This window comes from Neomonachus schauinslandi, chromosome 13 (genome assembly GCF_002201575.2).
Source record: "Neomonachus schauinslandi chromosome 13, ASM220157v2, whole genome shotgun sequence".
Lineage (NCBI taxonomy): Eukaryota > Metazoa > Chordata > Mammalia > Carnivora > Phocidae > Neomonachus > Neomonachus schauinslandi.
This window is the reverse complement of record NC_058415.1, coordinates 81,674,654-81,694,121: the sequence shown is the minus strand read 5'-3', so window position 1 is coordinate 81,694,121 and position 19,468 is coordinate 81,674,654. Positions and strand designations below refer to the sequence as shown.

Below are 19,468 nucleotides of genomic sequence, written 5' to 3'. Positions count from 1 at the left end.
GGGGAGGGGAGTTCTCATTTTTAAAAAATATTTAAATATTTTATTTATTTATTTGACAGAGAGAGGGAACACAAGCCGGGGGAGTGGGAGAGGGAGAAGCAGGCTTCCCGCTGAGCAGGGAGCCGGATGCGGGATCCTGACCCCAGGACCTGACCTGAGCAAAGGCCGACGCTTAACGACTGAGCCACCCAGGCGCCCCAGGGGAGTTCTCACTCTTGATAGCCTGAACCAACAGCTTCTTAGGAAAATGGGCACATATACCAATTTGCAGACAATTTCAGGTGGTCGTAGGACCACAAGTTGAGGATATCTCCCTCAAATTAGGAGCCCTATTTTAGAGTGTATTGTTTTAGGGTATTTTGGATGATTCAATTTGCACAAAGCTTTCTATTAATTACTTCATGGGTGTGTATTGGACACCTTAATAAGGACTCAATTTGAAATCATTTTAGGCTTAAAAAAAAAGTTGCAAAAGTAACATGGAATTCTCCTATATTCTTCACCCAGAATAGTCAAAGGTTAACATCTTACATAACCATAGTACAATTATCAAAACTGCTGATACACTATTATTGTTAATGGACCTTATTTCATCAGTTGTCCCTTTCATGTCCTTTTTCTGTTCCAGGACCCAATTCAGAAATTCACACAGCGTTGTCGGGGACCTGGCTGCTGCTTCTTTTTTAATGCAAGTCTGTGTGTTTTTGGGCAAAATATTTAATGTCTCTGAGTCTGTCTTAAGGGCCGCGATGTGATTAAGAACCAATAAGGAACACAGGTGGAATGGCTTCAGAAACTTCAAAGATAACCAAACAAACTTTTCTTATTATTAAAAACTAGGCACGTACAGTGTGACTTTTCGTTTAAATCAAAACAAAGCCAACTGAAGAGTACTACTGCCGTCGAGGTGTTTTGTCCCAAAGAAGGACCCGTAGCATTCCCCTCAGCCGCCGGAGGAGGCTTCCCCTAATTGGGCAGCGTGCGTCTGCCCGACCGCGGGAAGGCCGCCTCATTGGTCCGCGCAGTCGGGACTCCGGCGGCTTTTCTCTTAGTGCTCAAGGCGCCGACCCACTTCTCTTCCTCCTACCGAGCTCACCCCTCCTTCTGAAGTGTCCGGAGCTGCCCGCCGGAAAGGATCCGGACTGAGCTAGACGGGGTAACTGCACTGAGGTCAGTCGGGAAGAAGCGGCGGGCATGGAGCACGGGTGGGAGGTGATGTCTGCGCGTCCCCTCGACCCCCACGGCCGCCGCGATTTCCCTGCCCCGCCTCCTCCTCTGGTCCCACCTCCCTCAAGCTCCCCCAACGGTTCCGCGCGCCCCTCCGCCACCCTTCCGCTGGCCCCGCCCTCAGCGCCCCTCCGCGACCCCGCCTCCTCCACCAGCCCTTCCGCTTTTCCCCGCCCCGACTCCTCCCCTCAGAGGCCCCGCCCTCCCCGCCGGCCCCGCCTCCTTCAGGCCTCTCCACTGGCCCCGCCCTAGCCGCATCCTCCTCAGAGGCCCCGCCCTCACCGAGCACACCTCTGCCAGTCTCTCCGCCCACCCTGCACCGCCCGGGCCACTCCATGCCTCTTAAGTTTGGTTCTGGTCCCCCGCGGCCCCCAGCCCCCCGTAGCTGCACGTTTCTTTCGATCCGCCCTGCCTTGTGTGCCCCTTCTCTGACTCCTAGGGTCTCGCATTCCCGCACCGACCCTGCCTGTCTCCGTATGTGCTTAGTGAACGCCGCGCAGGCCTTGTGCTGGACCTTGGAGGTCCCTGCTTTCAGGAACCCCTTGCCCCTTGGGAGAGCCACTTTGTAACGGAGTTTCACAGGCCCGGTGATAAGTGTTTAATGAAGGAAGCATAGTATTACGATGCTTAGGGGAGGGACTAGAGTTGGCACCCTTCCTCCTGGAAGGGCAGGCTGGCCTCTGAGGAGCTAAGCTGTACCTTTCTCCCCAAGTGCCCTTGGTTTCTTCTGATGCAGTCTTGGCTCTAACCATTGCCCTTTAAACTCTTGGGAATTAGAAAGATCTTGTCAGGGGCCCATCTTTTAACCAAAGTTGGTAGGGCTTTCAGAGCCCATCCGTCCTCACCGTTAAGTGTGTGTTAGGGGCAGTTGGAGGCAAGGGACACATGAGTGATTGATTTAAACAAAGAGTGACTCAGCATAATAGTCTTGATGCTGCTTTTTGGAGTTTTTCCTGAGGATTCTTACCCAATTTTCAATTACCCAGCAGTCGTAGTTGATAGGAAAACCTAAAAGTATGTGGAGGTAAAACCTCCAGCCAGTAAGTAGATTCCTCCAAGCCAACAGGCCAGTACAGGGTATGGTGTACGGAAGACAGTGACTCACACCTTCCGCGTCTTGGAGTCAGGCACCCTGGGGTCTGATCCCAGCTTCACCATTCGCTGTAAAGCTTGGCAGAGAAACTTCCCTTGTCTGAGCTTCAGTTTTACCTTCGACAAAAAGAGCGTGATTGACCCTGTCAGCCGGGATGATGGTATGGATTTGTTGAGATCCTGCTTATGAAAAAAATCACTTTTCGGGTCTTGTAAATTGTAGGATCTCAGCATAAGTGAGCCCCTAGTCTGTGTCTGTCTGGTTCACACCAACAAAGAGCCTGATCCGTTGCCTCTCTTAGGCACCATGACGACCCTGGATGACAAGTTGCTGGGGGAGAAGCTGCAGTACTATTACAGCAGCAGTGAGGGTGAGGACAGCGACCACGAGGGCAAGGACGGAGGCAGGGCGGCACTGGCCGGGAGTTCGACACCTGCAGATGCTGAGTTGGCGGGCGAAGGCATCTCAGTTAACACAGGTACTGGGAATCCCTGAGCTCTGGGATCAGCTTTAACAAATGTCCATTAAATATGTATCAGTTAGAAGTCTCCTGATCACTTCTAATTACAGTCTCACTTCCAGAGAGAGCCTCGAGTCATCATGTCCCTCTGCGTGCTTCTAGCCATCTCAGTGCACAAAGCCAACAGGTGTGCACAGCGTACGTAGACTGCGAACACACGCAGTTAACACAGACGGCCTTGCTTTTGCATTTGGCTTCTCAAATTAATAGTGGTTTGATATCACATAAGTCATAGGTATGCATATAGTACATGGTGGTATCCTATGTGGTAGTATAAACTCCTAGAAACAGCATATTAATACTTTTACATTTTCATATTTCCAAATTGTGGCAATTGAGGTGGCGTTGTTTTATACGTAACCAGCAGTATGGTTTTCCCCATACACTTGCCCTCCTGCTGTGTTATCAGAGATCTCTGGGATCTCTGCCTCCTGGTGGATGACAAATGGTAACTCATTGTAGTTTTACTTTCTTTTTCAAGAGGGATGTTGAGCCTCTTGAACTTTAAGAGATATTTTCATAGCCTTTACTCATTTTTAAAAATTGGTGGTTGGTCTTTTTCTTTTTAGGCAGCTATATAGTAAGGAAACTCATCTGTGTTATGAGCTGTAACTATTTCTACCAATTTGTTGTTTGTCTTTTGACTTTATGTTCTTTTCCTGGCATAAAACTTTTATGTGTCTGAAAGCATTATTTAATACTTTCTTACTTTTTTTTCTTACTGAAAGGGTCTTTACTCAGGATTATAAAAAGATTCTCCCATACTTTTTCTTGGTATGTTCATGATTTCGTTCTTTCTTTCTTCTTTTTACACTTAAATATTGATTCATCTGGAATTCATTTTGGTGCAAGGTATGTGGTAAGGCTCCCTTTTTGTCTTCATATTGCTACCCACTGGTTTCAACACCATTTAGTGAATAAACTATCTTTTTCTCTATTGCTTTGAAATGTCAGTTTTATCATGTACTGAATTCCTGTCTCTATTTGTGTCTTTAGCTGCACTTTGTAGTCTCTTGCATTGATTTGTCTTTTATTGTGCTATATCACACTGTTTTTAATTACTGTATTACAGGTTTCAGTATCTGCTGGGGCTGGGTTTCCCTCAATACTCTTCTGTGTCACCATTTTCCCAACTTTTTTTTTTAAAGTAGGCTCTGTGCCCAGTGTGGGGCTTGAACTCACAACCCCAAGGTCAAGAGTCACATGCTCTACTGACTGAGCCAGCCAGGTGCCCCTTAACTTTTGCTTTCTTATTTTTCCAAAACAAATTTAGGGGCATGCATACAGGGGAATGCATTAAATATATAGATTAATTTAGGGTTAATTGGCACCCCTGTGATATTGGGCCTTCCTGGTCAGGAATATGGTATTGCTTTTCCATTTAATCAGATCCTTCTTTGTGTTTCTTGGTAGAATTTTAAAGTTTTGTTGTTGTTTTTTTTTAAGATTTTTATTTATTTGACAGAGACACAGTGAGAGAGGGAACACCAGCAGGCGGAGTGGGAGAGGGAGAAGCAGGCCTCCTGCTGAGCAGGGAGCCCGATGCGGGGCTTGATCCCAGGACCCCAGGATCATGACCTGAGCCAAAGGCAGATGCCTAATGACTGAGCCACCCAGGTGCCCCATCTTCATGTAGATTTTTATATTTTTTTCCTGCGGTAACAGATGACCTCCAAACCTCAGTGGCTTATGATAGTGAAGGTGTATTCCTCAAAGCTGCTTGTGTGGGTGAGCAGCAGCCTGCCTCTTCTTCATATATCCTGTCATTATAGCGACAGGGTTGAAGGAGCAACCCCTGATTGGGACATGCCTTTTCATGACCAAGTCTAGTGAGCAAGAGAGGACTCATAAATCTTTTGCTCAGCGAAATAAGTCAATCAGAGAAAGACATGTATCATATGACCTCACTGATATGAGGAATTCTTAATCTCAGGAAACAAACTGAGGGTTGCTGGAGTGGGGGGGTGGGGTGGGAGGGATGGGGTGGCTGGCTGATAGACATTGGGGAGGGTATGTGCTATGGTGAGCGCTGTGAATTGTGCAAGACTGTTGAATCACAGATCTGTACCTCTGAAACAAATAATGCAATATATGTTAAGAAAAAAAAAGATAGCAGGAGGGGAAGAATGAAGGGGGGAAATCGGAGGGGGAGACGAACCATGAGAGACGATGGACTCTGAAAAACAAACTGAGCTTTCTAGAGGGGAGGGCGGTGGGAGGATGGGTTAGCCTGGTGATGGGTATTGAAGAGGGCACGTTCTGCATGGAGCACTGGGTGTTATGCACAAACAATGAATCATGGAACACTACATCAAAAACTAATGATGTAATGTATGGTGATTAACATAACAATAAAAAAATTAAAAAAATTAAAAAAAATCTTTTGCTCAGAATCTATTGGCCAAAGCAAGTCACATGGCCAAGCCAAACATCAGTGAGCCAGGGATGCATATACTCATCCCATAAAAGGTCCTGCAAATCACATGGCAGGGATATATAGCATGGGAGCAGCGAGGCTTGGGGGTAACTTGAATAACAGAACAACCTGCCACAATCTTATAAAAATCCATACAGTATAGGGGCACCTGGGTGGCTCAGTCGTTAAGCGTCTGCCTTCGGCTCAGGTCATGGTCCCAGGGTCCTGGGATCAAGCCCCGCATCGGGCTCCCTGCTCCGCGGGAAGCCTGCTTCTCCCTCTCCCATTCCCCCTGCTTGTGTTCCCTCTCTTACTGTGTCTCTCTCTGTCAAATAAATAAATAAAATATTAAAAAAAAATCCAGATAATACAGAATGTATGAATGTAGAAAGAAAAAAGTAGCCGTTCCGTCTCACTAGTCCCCTTGGATCCCCCTACCTAGAGACAGCCTCTGTTAACTGTTGACATTTCCTTCTAGTCCTTTTTCTATGAACATACAAAGGTACATGTGCATAAGCAGATATCTGTACATATATATACATACACATACAATTTCTTTTCTAAAGATTGGATGACTGTCCCATGATATTGTTCTGCATTTTGCTCTTTTTTTTTTTTTTGACCTAATATATTTGAACATCTTTCATGGCAAGAAACATATAGCTACCTCATTCTTTGTACGAGTTACCTTATTTTCCTTTGAGTAGATGAATCACGATTTATTTAGTGCCCCTCCTGATGTCGGGCCTTAGCTCGTCCATTTAATTACGCGACCATGCCGCAGCGGACGTCACTGTGTGGGGGCCACGCGAGCCTGTGTGCATGTCCCCGTGCAGCCGATGGAGCAGGCTCTAGCCGGATGTGAGCTGGCCCGTAATCCTCTGCCCACTCTTCTTGGTCACCTCTACATTCACCCCCCACTCAGGTCCAAAAGGGGTGATAAATGACTGGCGCCGCTTCAAACAGCTGGAGACAGAGCAGAGAGAAGAGCAGTGCCGGGAGATGGAAAGGCTAGTCAAGAAGCTGTCGATGACCTGCAGGTCCCATCTGGATGAAGAGGAGGAGCAACACAAGCAGAAGGACCTCCAGGAGAAGCTCAGTGGGAAGGTAATTAGCAGCCCCTGGGCTTTTCTCAGCGCGGCCACTGGCTTCCCGTGGGGGTGTGTCTTCCGTTCCGAGTCCGGTTTGTCACGGGTTAGGTGAGGTCGGCATCTCTACCTCACAGTGCTCTCTGGGTGCAAAGCCCAGTGCAGTGCCTGGCCCATTGACAGTGCTCAGTAAACGGGAGTTTTCTGTCCTTTATTGAGGCCTTGGGCCAGGAATAACCCTCTGAGGTTGGTGGCATTATCCCTGTTTTACTGACAATGAAACAGATGCTTCGAGAGGAGAGGGGCCTTGGCTCAGGGCATGCAACCAGTAAATGCTAATAGGAAGTAGGAGTCTCAGCCAGACTTTTTTGCTCTTTCCATGATTCTGCTCTGTTTCACCTGAAGCCTGTTCATGAGAATTTAGCAGAACAAGGCAACACAGTAGAAGCAAATGGGCAGATATTTGCTTCTGGAAGATATTTGGGACTAGGCCCCTGACTCTCTTATTTCCCCCATATCAAAAGGATCATCTAATCCCCTCACCTGCCCTCTGAACATGGATGAATGTCTAGGAGTGCCTGAGATCATTTGGCCATGACCCAAAGCAGCTCTTGGCTGGCAATACCAGCCAGGATCAGGGAGCACATAAGAGGATTGAGTGAGGAGTCATTTGCCTGGAGCAGGAGGAGGATTTCGGGGCAGGAGACTTTCTGACCATAATGGCTCAGAAAGAGCCACTCTGGCAGACCAAGATAGACAGGAGAGTTGGGAGCTGGGGGGAAGGATGGTGCTGGCCGTGATGCAGAACTGTCCATTCTGATCTACTGTTGTTCCCTGGCCCACCCTCTAATTGGTGCTGTACTGGGCAGAGCTAGGCTCCGTTCCAGGCCAGGAGAAGGAAGATACTTTTGTAACATAAGCTGGCTGCAGGGCAACGTGCCCACTGCTCACAAGGCTTCCTTATACTGAGATTAGAGCAGATGAAGCAACATATCACATGACCACATGGGGCAGTTGAGAGAAGCTGTCTGTGTCCTGCTGGGTTGTGTGCTGTGGAACAGAGCTGGAAAATGGCTCAATGCCAGAAACTGGGAAGTTAAGCAAAATATGGCACATTATGTGTAATTCTAAAAAAAAATATTTAGAAATGCGAGGAAATATTTATGATGTAATGATGCCAAATGGCAAAAGCAGGTTATGGCTTAATTGGTACACCCAACAGCTGCTGTTAAAAAAGCAAAAATGATTTCAGCTTGCAACTGTAATAAAGAGCAACATCCAGTTTTAGAGAGTGTATGTGACTGTGTGTGTGGGGAGCATGCAGAGCAAGAATTGCAAGTGTTCTTTTTGAAATTCCTTAATATTCTGTTGTCTTTTTACCAAAATTGACATAGTGGATAAAATAATTAATCCACTGTCAAGACTGACCAGAAGAAACACGCTCATGAAGTGATATTAACCGCCTTTTTGGATGGAGAGGCATCGTAACGCAGTAGTTAAAAGATTGGGTTTTCTAAAAAAATCTAGTTTGAATCCTGAGCTCGTACCTACGTGAACTGGCGCCAATAATCTCAAGTCCTCGGATCTCATTTGTAAGATGAGGGCAATAAAAGTTCCCTCCCGGTGGGGTTATCGTAAGATTTCTGTGGGCTTTAATGCGTACAGAGCACTTAGCAGGGTTCCTCACATCCCAGACGCGTGGGGTGCATACTAACTATAACCGCAGAGTTGGGTTCATGTTGCGTCTGCTCACTTTGCGGTCGTCCTGCAGATGACTCTGAAGGAGTTTGCCATGATGCATGAGGACCAAGATGACGAAGAGTTCCTCCAGCGGTACCGGAAGCAGAGAATGGAAGAGATGCGGCAGCAGCTTCACAAAGGGCCCCAGTTCAAGCAGGTTTTTGAGATCCCCAGTGGAGAAGGGTTTTTAGACATGATTGATAAAGAGCAGAAAAGCACCCTCATCATGGTCCATATTTATGAGGACGGCATTCCGGGGGCCGAAGCCATGAACGGCTGCATGATTTGCCTTGCTGCTGAGTACCCAGCTGTCAAATTCTGCCGGGTGAAGAGCTCGGTTCTCGGGGCCAGCAGTCGCTTCACCAGGAATGCCCTCCCTGCCCTGCTGATCTACAAGGGAGGTGAATTGATTGGCAATTTTGTTCGTGTCACTGACCAGCTGGGGGAAGATTTTTTTGCTGTGGACCTTGAAGCTTTTCTGCAGGAATTTGGATTGCTCCCTGAAAAGGAAGTCTTGGTGCTGACGTCTGTGCGTAACTCTGGCACCTGCCACAGTGAGGATAGCGATTTGGAAATAGATTGAACTGCTAGTCTAATTGCATAGATTTCGCATTGTTTGGGCTGGAAGACACATGGCTGTGTATTTATTTTTGTCCCTTCCTGTGTTGTGTGGCTTTTCAGCTGTTCTTTGTAGTCCCTTTTAGTATATGTAAAGTCAAGAAATTCTTAGATTCCGTTGGAATGCTGAATCACCTTGTGGCTAGCAGTAAAGTGACTCAAAATTGTATAAACAGGAAGCCAGGCTTTTGAACTGTTTACTTAAGATTCTCCAGCATGACATCTCTGTTATTGTTTCTAGTCAATATTTACATAGCATCCTAAAGACAGCGTCCTGGAAATTGTCTTCAGATGATCTCAGAGGTCTCTGCCAGGCCTGGGAGTATAATTCTATAGTTAATGTGCTCTTTGCAACATAAATTGTGTGTCTCCTTCATCAGTGATCATAAATTATACTTACTTGTAATCAGATCCATAGTCTTGGAAGGCAGTTACGTTTTTACCCTAGACCCTGTTCTCTACCAGGGTCTCGTGTAAAGGTTCCAGACAGTGTACGTTTGCCCATCAAGAGGGGTGACGTCTGCTGCTGGAGCCCGTGTCCCACTCAAGCCTTATTCAGTCTTGAGTAGGAGGGAAGGCTGATGCTGACTGCCCTCCTGATGCTGGAAGGCCGGCTTAATTTAGAAGTCAGAGCTGGTTCGGAGCTGGGAAGCCTTTTTAAAGGAGGATCTTTCAATAAGATACTCCTGCTCGTTTCTTTGTCTTTCTCTTACTTAACAATGTAACTTTTTGTTGTAATGTAGCTTTTTAAAAAGCTTTTTTTTTTTTTTTTTTTTTTTTTGCATACTGGAAGCGTAATATTTAACAGAGGAACATTTGCCAAAATACGGAAGTGAAAATAAGAAAGTTAGAATAATATCTAATCCTATTGTCTAGGGTAAAACACTATTAATATTTTGGCATATATCCTTCCATTGTATTGCCTTTGTATATGTAGACATTTGCTTGTGTTTAAACAAAACAATGGGATCATTCTGAACATACTGTTTTATAGTATGGTCAGCTAATATAGATCAAACTTTTTTCATGTTATTAAGTAATCTGCAACATTTTTAAAAATGGTCATTAATATTTCACTGTGTAGTTGGTGCTGTAATTTGCTTGGTGATTGTCTCTTAAAAGGAAAAAGAGCAAAGACTTTTTACTACAGAAGTAATAGGTGTCCATTGTAGAAAATGTAATAAAAATTATTAAGCTAAAAAAGAGATTTTAAAAGTCCTACTATAATTCCGCCAACCAAAAATTATCCACATTATCATTTTTATAGGTATCCTTCTAGTCGTTTCTATTTGTAGTCTTATTTATAATAATGATTGTCATTTGAATGTATTTCACTTGTTTTTTTACTTAAAACAGTATAATTCTAAGGTCAGGGAAAATGTAATCTGAATTAAAAGATTAACTTTAAAATTCATTTTTGCTTTTTCTGGTTATTCAGGAGTGGACTAACTGTAGAAGGGTCTTGAAAATATCTGTTGTGGTTTGTCAGTAGGAAGAAAGTGCATGGTTTATCTGCTTTAAAAAGCTCACTGTAGAAAGTGTAGAAGAAGCAGAGACAACTGTTGTCAATGTTCCTGTTTATTTCCCTCAGTCTTTTTTTCAGTATTTTTAATAACATTGAGAGCTTACTGGATTTAGTTTTGTGTTCTATTTTATTTAATATTATATCATAAATACTTTGACCTGTTATAAAAATTCTAAATAAATAATTTTTAATGGCTTCATAATACTCCATCATATGGATATACCATGATTTATTTGACCAGTTCCTTAATATTGGGTTTGTTTTTTTTTTTTTTGAGAGAGCACACATGCATGGGTGGTGGGGGAGGGGTAAAGGGAGAAAGAGAATCTTAAGCAGGCTCCACGCCCAGCACAGAGCCTGATGTGGGCCCGGTCTCATGACCCTGAGATCATGATCTGAGCTGAAACCAAGAGTTGAACGCTTAACTGACTGAGCTACCCTGGCGCCCCAGTATTGGGTATTTAGATTCCAGTTTTTCATTAAAACACTTAGCATCTTTGCATTTGGGGCTGTATTTTGGATTGTTCTCTTAGTATAGATTTCTAGAAGAGGAATTCTTGGGTGGATGGGCAAGAACATTTACAGAATAGATTTTTTTTTTTACGGTTTACTTATTTATTTGAGAGAGAGACTGCCATAGCAGGGGGAGGGGTCGAGGGAGAGAGAGAATCCCAAGCTGACTCAGCACAGAACGCAGGGCCTGATCTCAAGACCCTGAGATCACAACCCAGGCCGAAACCAAGAGCCAGATGCTCAACCGACTGAGCTACCTAGGCGCCCCACAAAATAGCGTTTAGAAAACATCTTCTGTTCCTATTGGAAATGAAAATAGCCACTTGCAGAACCTTCACTTTGCCTTTCAAGAACAGAGATTCTAGAATAAAATGAACAGAAGTGGAATGGGGAAATCCTCAAGTATTAAATCTCTTACTCAGGTAGCAGAAATAGCACGGTCTTGGGAGTCAAGAAAGATCCGTGTTCGAATCCTGTCACTGGTGTAGCTCCTAGTGAGGTACCTAGGCTTCTTTTTTTTTTTTTTAAAGGTTTTATTTATTTATTTGAGAGAGAGGATGAGAGAGAGCACGAGAGGGAAGAGGGTCAGAGGGAGAAGCAGACTCCCCGCCGAGCAGGGAGCCCGATGTGGGACTTGATCCCGGGACTCCAGGATCATGACCTGAGCCGAAGGCAGTCGCTTAACCAACTGAGCCACCCAGGCGCCCCAAGAACTCACTTTCTAATAGTATTTTTTCTTTTTCTTTTTTTAAAGATTTTATTTATTTATTTGAGAGAGAATGAGAGAGAGAGCATGAGAGGGGGGAGGGTCAGAGGGAGAAGCAGACTCCCTGCCGAGCAGGGAGCCCGATGCGGCACTCAATCGCGGGACTCCAGGATCATGACCTGAGCCAAAGGCAGTCGCTCAACCGACTGAGCCACCCAGGCGCCCGGTACCTAGGCTTCTTGAAGCTCAGTTTCCTCACCTCTGCAATGGGAACGGTATGCTTCATCTCTTCGGTCATAGCGGTTCTCAACATGTGGTCCCACAGCAGAGGCGTCAGCCTCACTGGGAAACTTGTTCGAAATGCAGATTCTCAGGCTCCACCCCGGACCCACCGCATCAGAAATTCCGGGAGTGGCCCAGCACACTCTTTCCAAGTCCTCCAGGTGACTCTGAGGCTTGTTCAGGTGTGAGAATCACTGATGTATGGATTAAGATAATGACAGCAATGATCACAAACCAGCTTATTTGAGTTAGGGAGGGAAGGAGTTGAACCCAAATGCTCAGAGCTCTTCTCTTCCTCTTCATGTGAGTCTCCTTTTTAGCCATGGCATTGAGGAAAGGAAAGAAACTGCTGCTTGTCTATCACAGACTATGTCCCTGTAGTATTCCAGATTTCACTTTCCTCCAGCACGAGAGTCCCACGCACAGGCTCTGTTTTCTTCCCAGTGCCTGGCACGATCATTGTTCACTCCAAGAATAGTAGGCTAACATTTACTAGCTTTGTGAGCCCCTCTGTGCCTCAGTGTCCTCGTCTGTGAAATGGGGATGAGGAACGTGAGTCCTTTCATATAAAATATTCAGAACACCGCCTTCAAATAAGTTTTTATCATCCCCAGTGCCCACTACTGTGCCTGACTCTTGCTAAGGATCAATAAACATTTAATAATGAACATTGTTCGCTAACTGAACATAATAAATTAAAATAAAATAAACCACTGAATACCAGGAGCCTTGTTTCAAGGTAGGAAATAAATAGTAACTTTTCAGACATGAAGAAACCAAGACTTAGCAGGGTTAAGTGACTACTCCAGCTTATGGACAGGGCAGGGTATAAAATCTGGTCTGTATATTTCCAAAATTTATACCATTTCCAATGTCGTGTTAGTTCTGCGTGGAGAAAGCAAATGACCAAGTGACAGTAAAACAGATCAATTTAAAAAACAAAAAGTGGGGGCACCTGGGTGGCTCAGTCGGTTAAGCGTCTGACTCTTGATTTTGGCTCAGGTCATGATTTTGGGGTCCTGGGGTCCAGCCCAGCATTCGGCTCCCTGCTCAGTGGGGAGTGTGCTTGACGATTCTCTCTCTCTCTCTCCCTCTGCCCCTCCCCCTGTGCCCCCACATGAGCTCTCTCTCTCAAAGTAAATACATAAATCTTAAAAAAGATAAAAAAGAAAAAGTGAAGAGAATAGATTGGAGAAAGAAAATTAGGGAGCGAATTTAAAGAGAAAAAGGAGTTAAGCTGGGTGGAGCCCGGGTCCCCTGGTCCTGCCTGTGTTTCACATCAGAACCTCCACCCAGCCGGGCTGTGGCTGTGACCCACTGAGGGGTCCTCCCCTCCCTGCCAGGACTCCACAAAGTCCTTCCCCGCAAAGCCTGTCTGGTCTGTCCCCCCAGAACCATACTGCCCACCCATGTCCACTGCAGGTGGCAATGATCCAGAGAACAGTGAACGTGAACTCTAGCTTTCCTGGCAGCCAGCTGTGTTCCCTCAGACAAGGCTCTTCCTCTCCCTAGGCCTTAGTTTCCCCATTTGTAAAATAAGAGGTAAATTATATGCTCTTTTAAGACCCGTCTGGCTCTCAACTTTGATGAATTCATGCATTTTTAAAAATCACCTTTTATTTTGAAAACTACAGGAAAATTAAAAGAATATTACAGTTAATACCTGTATACCCTTCACTTAGTTTTACCAATAACATTTTACTGCTAACTTGCTCTATCTCTGTTTTTTTGTGGAACCTTGATAAGTCTTTCCTGTCTCTTCAGGAAGAAGCAGTCACACCATTCCCGGTGCTTCTATGGGTTATGACAACATTGGTTAAGAAAAGTTTTGAGGGGGGCGCCTGGGTGGCCTAGTAGGTTAAGCATCCGACTCGTGATTTCGGCTCAGGTCATGATCTCAGGGTTGTGAGATCGAGCCCCATGTAGGGCTCCGTGCTCAGCAGGGAGTCGGCTTGAGATTCTCTCCCTCTCCCTCTACCCCTCCCCCAGCTCACACACTTTTTCTCTTTCTAAAATAAATAAATAAATCTTAAAAAAAAAAAAGTTTTGAGGGCTCAATGCCGTGGCTTTGCTTTCCCACCTACCTAGTGGGATAACAGTAGTTTGCGTGACAGGCCCATGAATTAATACCAGTAAAGTACTTGGCACTTTGTTTAACACATAGGAACGTCTCAGTAAGTTATCTTCTGTTGTTTTCATGCTATCATTTTGTATTTAGTTTAATGAGAAACGTAAGGTTTTCCCTAAGTGTGAGATGTGGAAATCCTGGTGGCCTGAATGAACTTGTCTCCTTTTCCTGTAGGGTAACCCCATCTTCAGCATGTGTGGTTGCCCCAGTTGAATTGTAAGTATTTGTTTACACAGAATACTATGAAGTATTTGGGGACAGGGTCTGTATCTTGTCATTTCAGGTTTCTGATCTGCGTTGATGGAAGCGCATGTTGGCTGCTTAAGTGGGGAAAATTGCCACGGCTGAAGTAGGCTGGAATTCACATTAAGGTAGAAGGTTCTCTGTTATATTGCTTTTCCAGAAATGTTACATATTTTTGGTCAGAGGTGTACTACCTATGCTCTCTGAGAACCAGATTACAAATTCAGATTAAACCCTCAGCCGGGCCAAAGCCAAGAGGAAATGCCAGGTCTAACTTGGTTTTGGCCACATGGTGGCAGCAGAGGAGAGGGAAAGAATAGTTTTGTTGCTGTTGGTAAACCCAGCCGCAGACTTCGGATTTAGGGGCTGGAGGTGATGTCTACCACCATGTACTAGTCATTTTAGAGAATTTGTTTTTAGGAAAGAGAACCAGAAAGTATTACATGCACACCCTTTATTAATGAGTAACAGAGCAAACAAAATATTATTTGATGAATACAACATGCATGCACTTAATTTTCATATTATGGTCAGTTAAGGATGAAAAGAGGAAGGCAGGGGGCACCCACGCTAGTGAAGAGTCCCAGGCTCCCTAGTTCAGAGCCCAAGCTTTGTGTTCAAATCCCCATCCTGCCGCTTATCCCCAATGACTTCTTGTCCCCTACCTTGATGGTGCAAGTGACCAACATATATTGAGATTTGCTAGATGCCAGGTCATTATTCTAAGCACTTAATTATTTACTTATTCATTTTTTAGTTTTAATTTAATTTAATTTTTTAAAAGTAAACTCTACTGCCAACGTGGGGCTCGAACTCATGACCCCAAGATCAAGAGTCACGTGCTCCACCAAATGAGCCAGCTAGGCACCCCTATTCTGAGCACTTTATATGTATTCTCATAACAACCCCAGAGAGATATTATTATCCTCGTTTATAGTTAAGTAATTTGCCTGAGGTCAACCAGCCAGTGAAGAATAATGTCAGGACTTAATGCCCAGGAACTCAGAGCTCAGAAGTCAGGATCTTAGTACTGTTTGGCAGGCTTGCCTCTGCACAGGCTATGATGATGTCCACCCAAAAAGGCTACTGGGAAGAGATGAGGGGTGCCTGCCCCGTGGTGGGTGTTACGGACTGAGCTAACTAAGACACTGATTCCTAGTAATTTCTATAAATTCAAGAGAGGAGAGAGAAATGGGATACCTCAAACTTATCTGGAAGGAGAGTTGGAAAGAATCACAGAATCCTCTGCCCTCTGAGGTTCATGGTAGACCTTGCTGTCCATCTTTTCCAGAATTGTGTATTTCCTACAGCCTTTGTGTTACCTCTGAACACTTCCCACTAAGCACAGCCTTTCTAAAGGCAAGGATGCTCTCTCCCTTTTAGCAGTCTCAAGTTTTATAGGATTTAGGGCCAGGATTCTGTGAGTGTGCCTTGGAGACCACCTGCATCAAAATCACCTAAGGTGCTTATTTAAAATGCGGTCCCAGCCCTCACTCCTGACCCACTGATGCAGGATGTCTGGGGGTGGAGGGTAGAATATGCATTTTACATAAACAGGCCAGGTGATTCTGATGCATGGCAAATAGATTTGGAGTAAGAATGGGGTGAGGGGAGGGCTTTTACTATTCCTCAAGTCAGCTCAGAGCCAGATCTCCATTCAAATACTGGTTCTACTGCTTTGTAGCTTGGAGCCTTGGGCAAGTTACCTCCCTGGGCTGCAATTTCCTCATCTGTAAAATGGGGATAATAATATGTGCTGCACAGTATTTTTATGAGGATTAAATGGTCTGATGAATGCAAAGCTACCAGCACCCAATCTGGCCTATCATTAAGTAGCTTCCTACCTTACCATTGTGGTTTCTGAGGTCTGTGGTTACCAGATTTTGTGATGTGTGTGGTGATGGTCTTGGTCATGGTTTCACCAAATGTCAGTTGTTCTATGGTCCTTGGAGAGGAAGGGGTGGAAATGGTGTCTCTCTGTGTGGGGGTGGGGGTGGGGGTGGAGGGTAGGGGGGTGTCTGGCTACTTGCCCAGCAAGGGGTTATTTGATTAGTTTTGCTCATCTTATTTTTCCAGCCTTTGTCAATTTCAGTTTCCCTTCCCATAAGAGAGGAGCTGACCGTGTTCCAGTGTGGTTTGAATTTGAGTGTGGGAATGAGCATAAAGTCTCCAAAGAAAGCAACCAAGAGATGAACCTGACTCTGTACAAAGAGAAAGTGGATTTGGTTGTGAGATCTGAAAGGGGGAGCCCTGACTCCTACTTCCAGGTGCTCCTAGTCCAGTGGAAAAGCGTTAACTCATACTCTCAAAGAATCCTCAGTAGATTCATGTTCAGGACAAGAGCAAACAGAGAAAGCAAGTATGCCTTGGTAGATCAATCCTTGGGACATTTTAGGGGCTGGGACATGCTGTGTCGGAGAAAAAGGCAAATATCAGAAATAACTCTGGGAGCTTCATCAGCTTGCTATTGCTATGTAACACATCATCCAAAAACTCAGTTGCTTAAATCATGCGTCATTGATTTTCACTCCTGTGTCTTTGGGACAGCTGGGTCCTGCTGATCGTGGCTGGGCTGCTCTTGCATCTACAGGTTGGATAGGGATTCGAGTTAGATGACTCTGTCCCATGTGTCCTTCATCCTCCTCTTGTGGCCACTGGGCTAACTGGACATGTTCTTCTCATTGCAATGAAAGGAACACAAGAGAACAAGCCCAATATCGTAGCTTCTTTTCATGCCTGTGTCTTGCCTTCTAATATTCTATTGACAAAGCAAGTTGCGTGGTTGAACCCAGAGTCATGGAGGGCAAAGTTATGTGGCCAAGGGCATGGGTTCAGGGATGGGTGAACTGGGGCCGTTGGTATAATTGACCAGATTCCTCCGTGAATTTCCTCAACTCTCCCTTACTCTGATCTCAAGTCCTTGCTTCCTCTTTGATGCTGCTAAGGCACTTGTACCTGTCTTCTGGCTTGGATCATAATCCATGCTACTGCTATAGCCTCAGTCACCAGGCATGTGGGACCTGTGAACTGTGTGCGTAGTTCTGGTGCCTGGTAAGTAATAGTAAGAGAGAGAGAAGACAGCAAACAAGGGCAGAAAATAGGAACCAGCGACAGGAACGAGAAAACAGGAGAAGCACATAAAAGTAAAGGGAGTGGAAGAAAGAAACTGGAAGAGATGTGAATAGGGTGAGTTAAGGGATCCTCTGAACTTGAAAAGGAAAATTACCCAGAGCAGGCCCAGGCCAGGAGGCCCCAGAAGACGGAAAGTTACTCACAATAAGCTAGAGATAACCAGAAGCTCCCTACTGGGAGCAAGAGATAAGCAGCCCTTTCTGCTTCTGTAAACGGGCTTCCCACCACAGGCTCCCCGCACTACAGTCCTCGCCTAAAGCAGCCCCGCCCCCCAGTTTAAAACCACCTGCCAGCAGTCAGCACAGCCCTTGGAACCTGACTGCCTGCAGTCCCCTATAAAAACCCTATAACCCCGTTGCCTGGGGTCCAGAACTTCAAGCATGGGCTCCTCCGGGTCCGCCGGCGTAAAAGAATCCGAGTCCTCCTACTTCTCCCAAGGGTCACTTGGTCTCTGGCCGGTCGGATTATTTTTCCCCAACAAACTAAGCTGCTGGCTCTCTCAGTTTCTTGGAATATTGATCTATCCCAAGTATTTTAAAGCAGCCATATCCGCATTGAGAAAGAGCCTTGTGTTCTTATTTTTCGTGTGTAGTGGTTGCATTTTCCTGGCGGCAGCCCTCTCATGAAAGATTAGATAGGCTTATAGAAATTTCCTTTGTACCCATAGAAGGAGTAATCAATTTCCCATTTATGATTGGAGGCTCTTTGACCACTGAGATCTCTCCAGTTGCGGCACATTTGAAATGAAGGCTGCCTTGCTTAATGCGTGAAGGTTACATTAGAAGCAAGGGTGTAGGGCAGACTCAAATTCTTTTCTTGAAATGCAATTGTTTGTTTTTTTCTGGATAAGGTGGGGTCATAGTGCTCCATGTTATTTTGAATAAACTGAAAAGTTGAAAATATTGATGCTGGAAGGGTGGGCTAGATTGATTTTGAAACGGCCGGAAGTCGTTTCAGGACAAACTCAAGAATATGGTGGGTAAGCAGCAGGTTTTCGTGTGCAGCGTAAAGACTTCCTGAAGAGGGACTGCAAACCCCTGTGAGCTACAGCAGCCTCACTGAGATAAGCATAAGCTCTTCCTGGGGAACAGCCTGGGAACAGAAAATATAAGCATTTGCATATGCTTATTTTGCTTCAGGTATTCAAAATTGGTCTCTTTATATTTCATGTGAAAAAGATCCAGGGGAATATTCTTTAGTGGATTTAAGAACTCCCCTGCAGTCTTTCTGGAGATGGGGGAAAGATTGATCCTCTTGTCTTCAGGCCAATGTTAGCTGCTAGGTCTACCCAAAGTAAAGCAAGGGTAGGAGTGGGTTGGGGATGGGGCCCAGGGTCCCACATGCCTGGTGACTGAGGCTATTTACATGCCCACCATTCCCTTCTCTTGCCTGTCCTACTGGGGGTCTGGAAGTGGAAGACCCTTCTAGGGTGTGACCAGCTCTTTGGGATGACCAGGGCAGGGCTGGTGGCCCAGAAGAAGGAAGTATTGGTAATCTCCCAAACCTCACTGCATCCCTTTCCCCTTATGCAGCAACATCACCTGGAAGAAGATCAGAAGACAGACAAAGCAAAACATATCACATACATATTCTCTGTGCCAGGTTCTAGAGACACCGAGAGAACTCAGACAAGGTCCCTCATGTCAGCTCATAGGGTGAGTCAAGGTCCCTCAGGACACACCCTATTCCCTAGGTTAGGGCTGATGGTGCAGGTGTGGAATGGTTGATGAGCATCATGACCAATACCTTTGTGAAACTTTAGAGAAGGCAGAGGGAGGAAGTGGGTCGTGAAGCAAGGGACAGGCTATCGGTAGAGTAGCGAAGAACGGGCATCACAGCACGAGCAGATGATCTGGGGAGCGGGTGGGAGGAAGAGGGACCAGGAAAGAGTGGCCTCAGTGTCATCATAGGGCCGAGCTATGGGGTCTGATGGGCTGAGCAAGGAAGCCTGAAGTGTGTGAATTTGGGCAGGTCCCTTAACCACTCTGGGCCTCATTTCCCCAGTTTATTAAATGAAGGGATTGGATTAGATCGAGGGCCCCTCGGGGAGGTGGAGGAGAAGCATCAAGGAGGTAGAGAAGGTGTCTTTGACTCTCACCTCACCTAGACTGTGCTGCTTTTTCCCCCCTTCAGTTTTATATATGTTTCTGTGTATGTTTATTAGAAAAAAAGTGTTTTTAAAAATTTTGGTTTTGTTTTGTTTTGCTAAAACTGCTAAAGATCTTTAAGCTCCCTTT

General features: G+C 45.4%; 1 protein-coding gene across 1 annotated transcript; it reads left to right on the top strand.

Moving 5' to 3' along the window:
• Nucleotides 1-1,153: 1,153 nt before the first annotated feature.
• PDCL (phosducin like) lies at nucleotides 1,154-9,429 on the top strand. The gene is made up of 4 exons (XM_021691506.1): nucleotides 1,154-1,170; nucleotides 2,622-2,798; nucleotides 6,182-6,363; nucleotides 8,116-9,429. The coding sequence occupies exons 2-4, from the start codon at nucleotides 2,627-2,629 to the stop codon at nucleotides 8,665-8,667; spliced, it is 906 nt and encodes a 301-aa protein (XP_021547181.1). The 5' UTR covers nucleotides 1,154-1,170; nucleotides 2,622-2,626; the 3' UTR covers nucleotides 8,668-9,429.
• The last annotated feature ends 10,039 nt before the right edge of the window (nucleotides 9,430-19,468 follow it).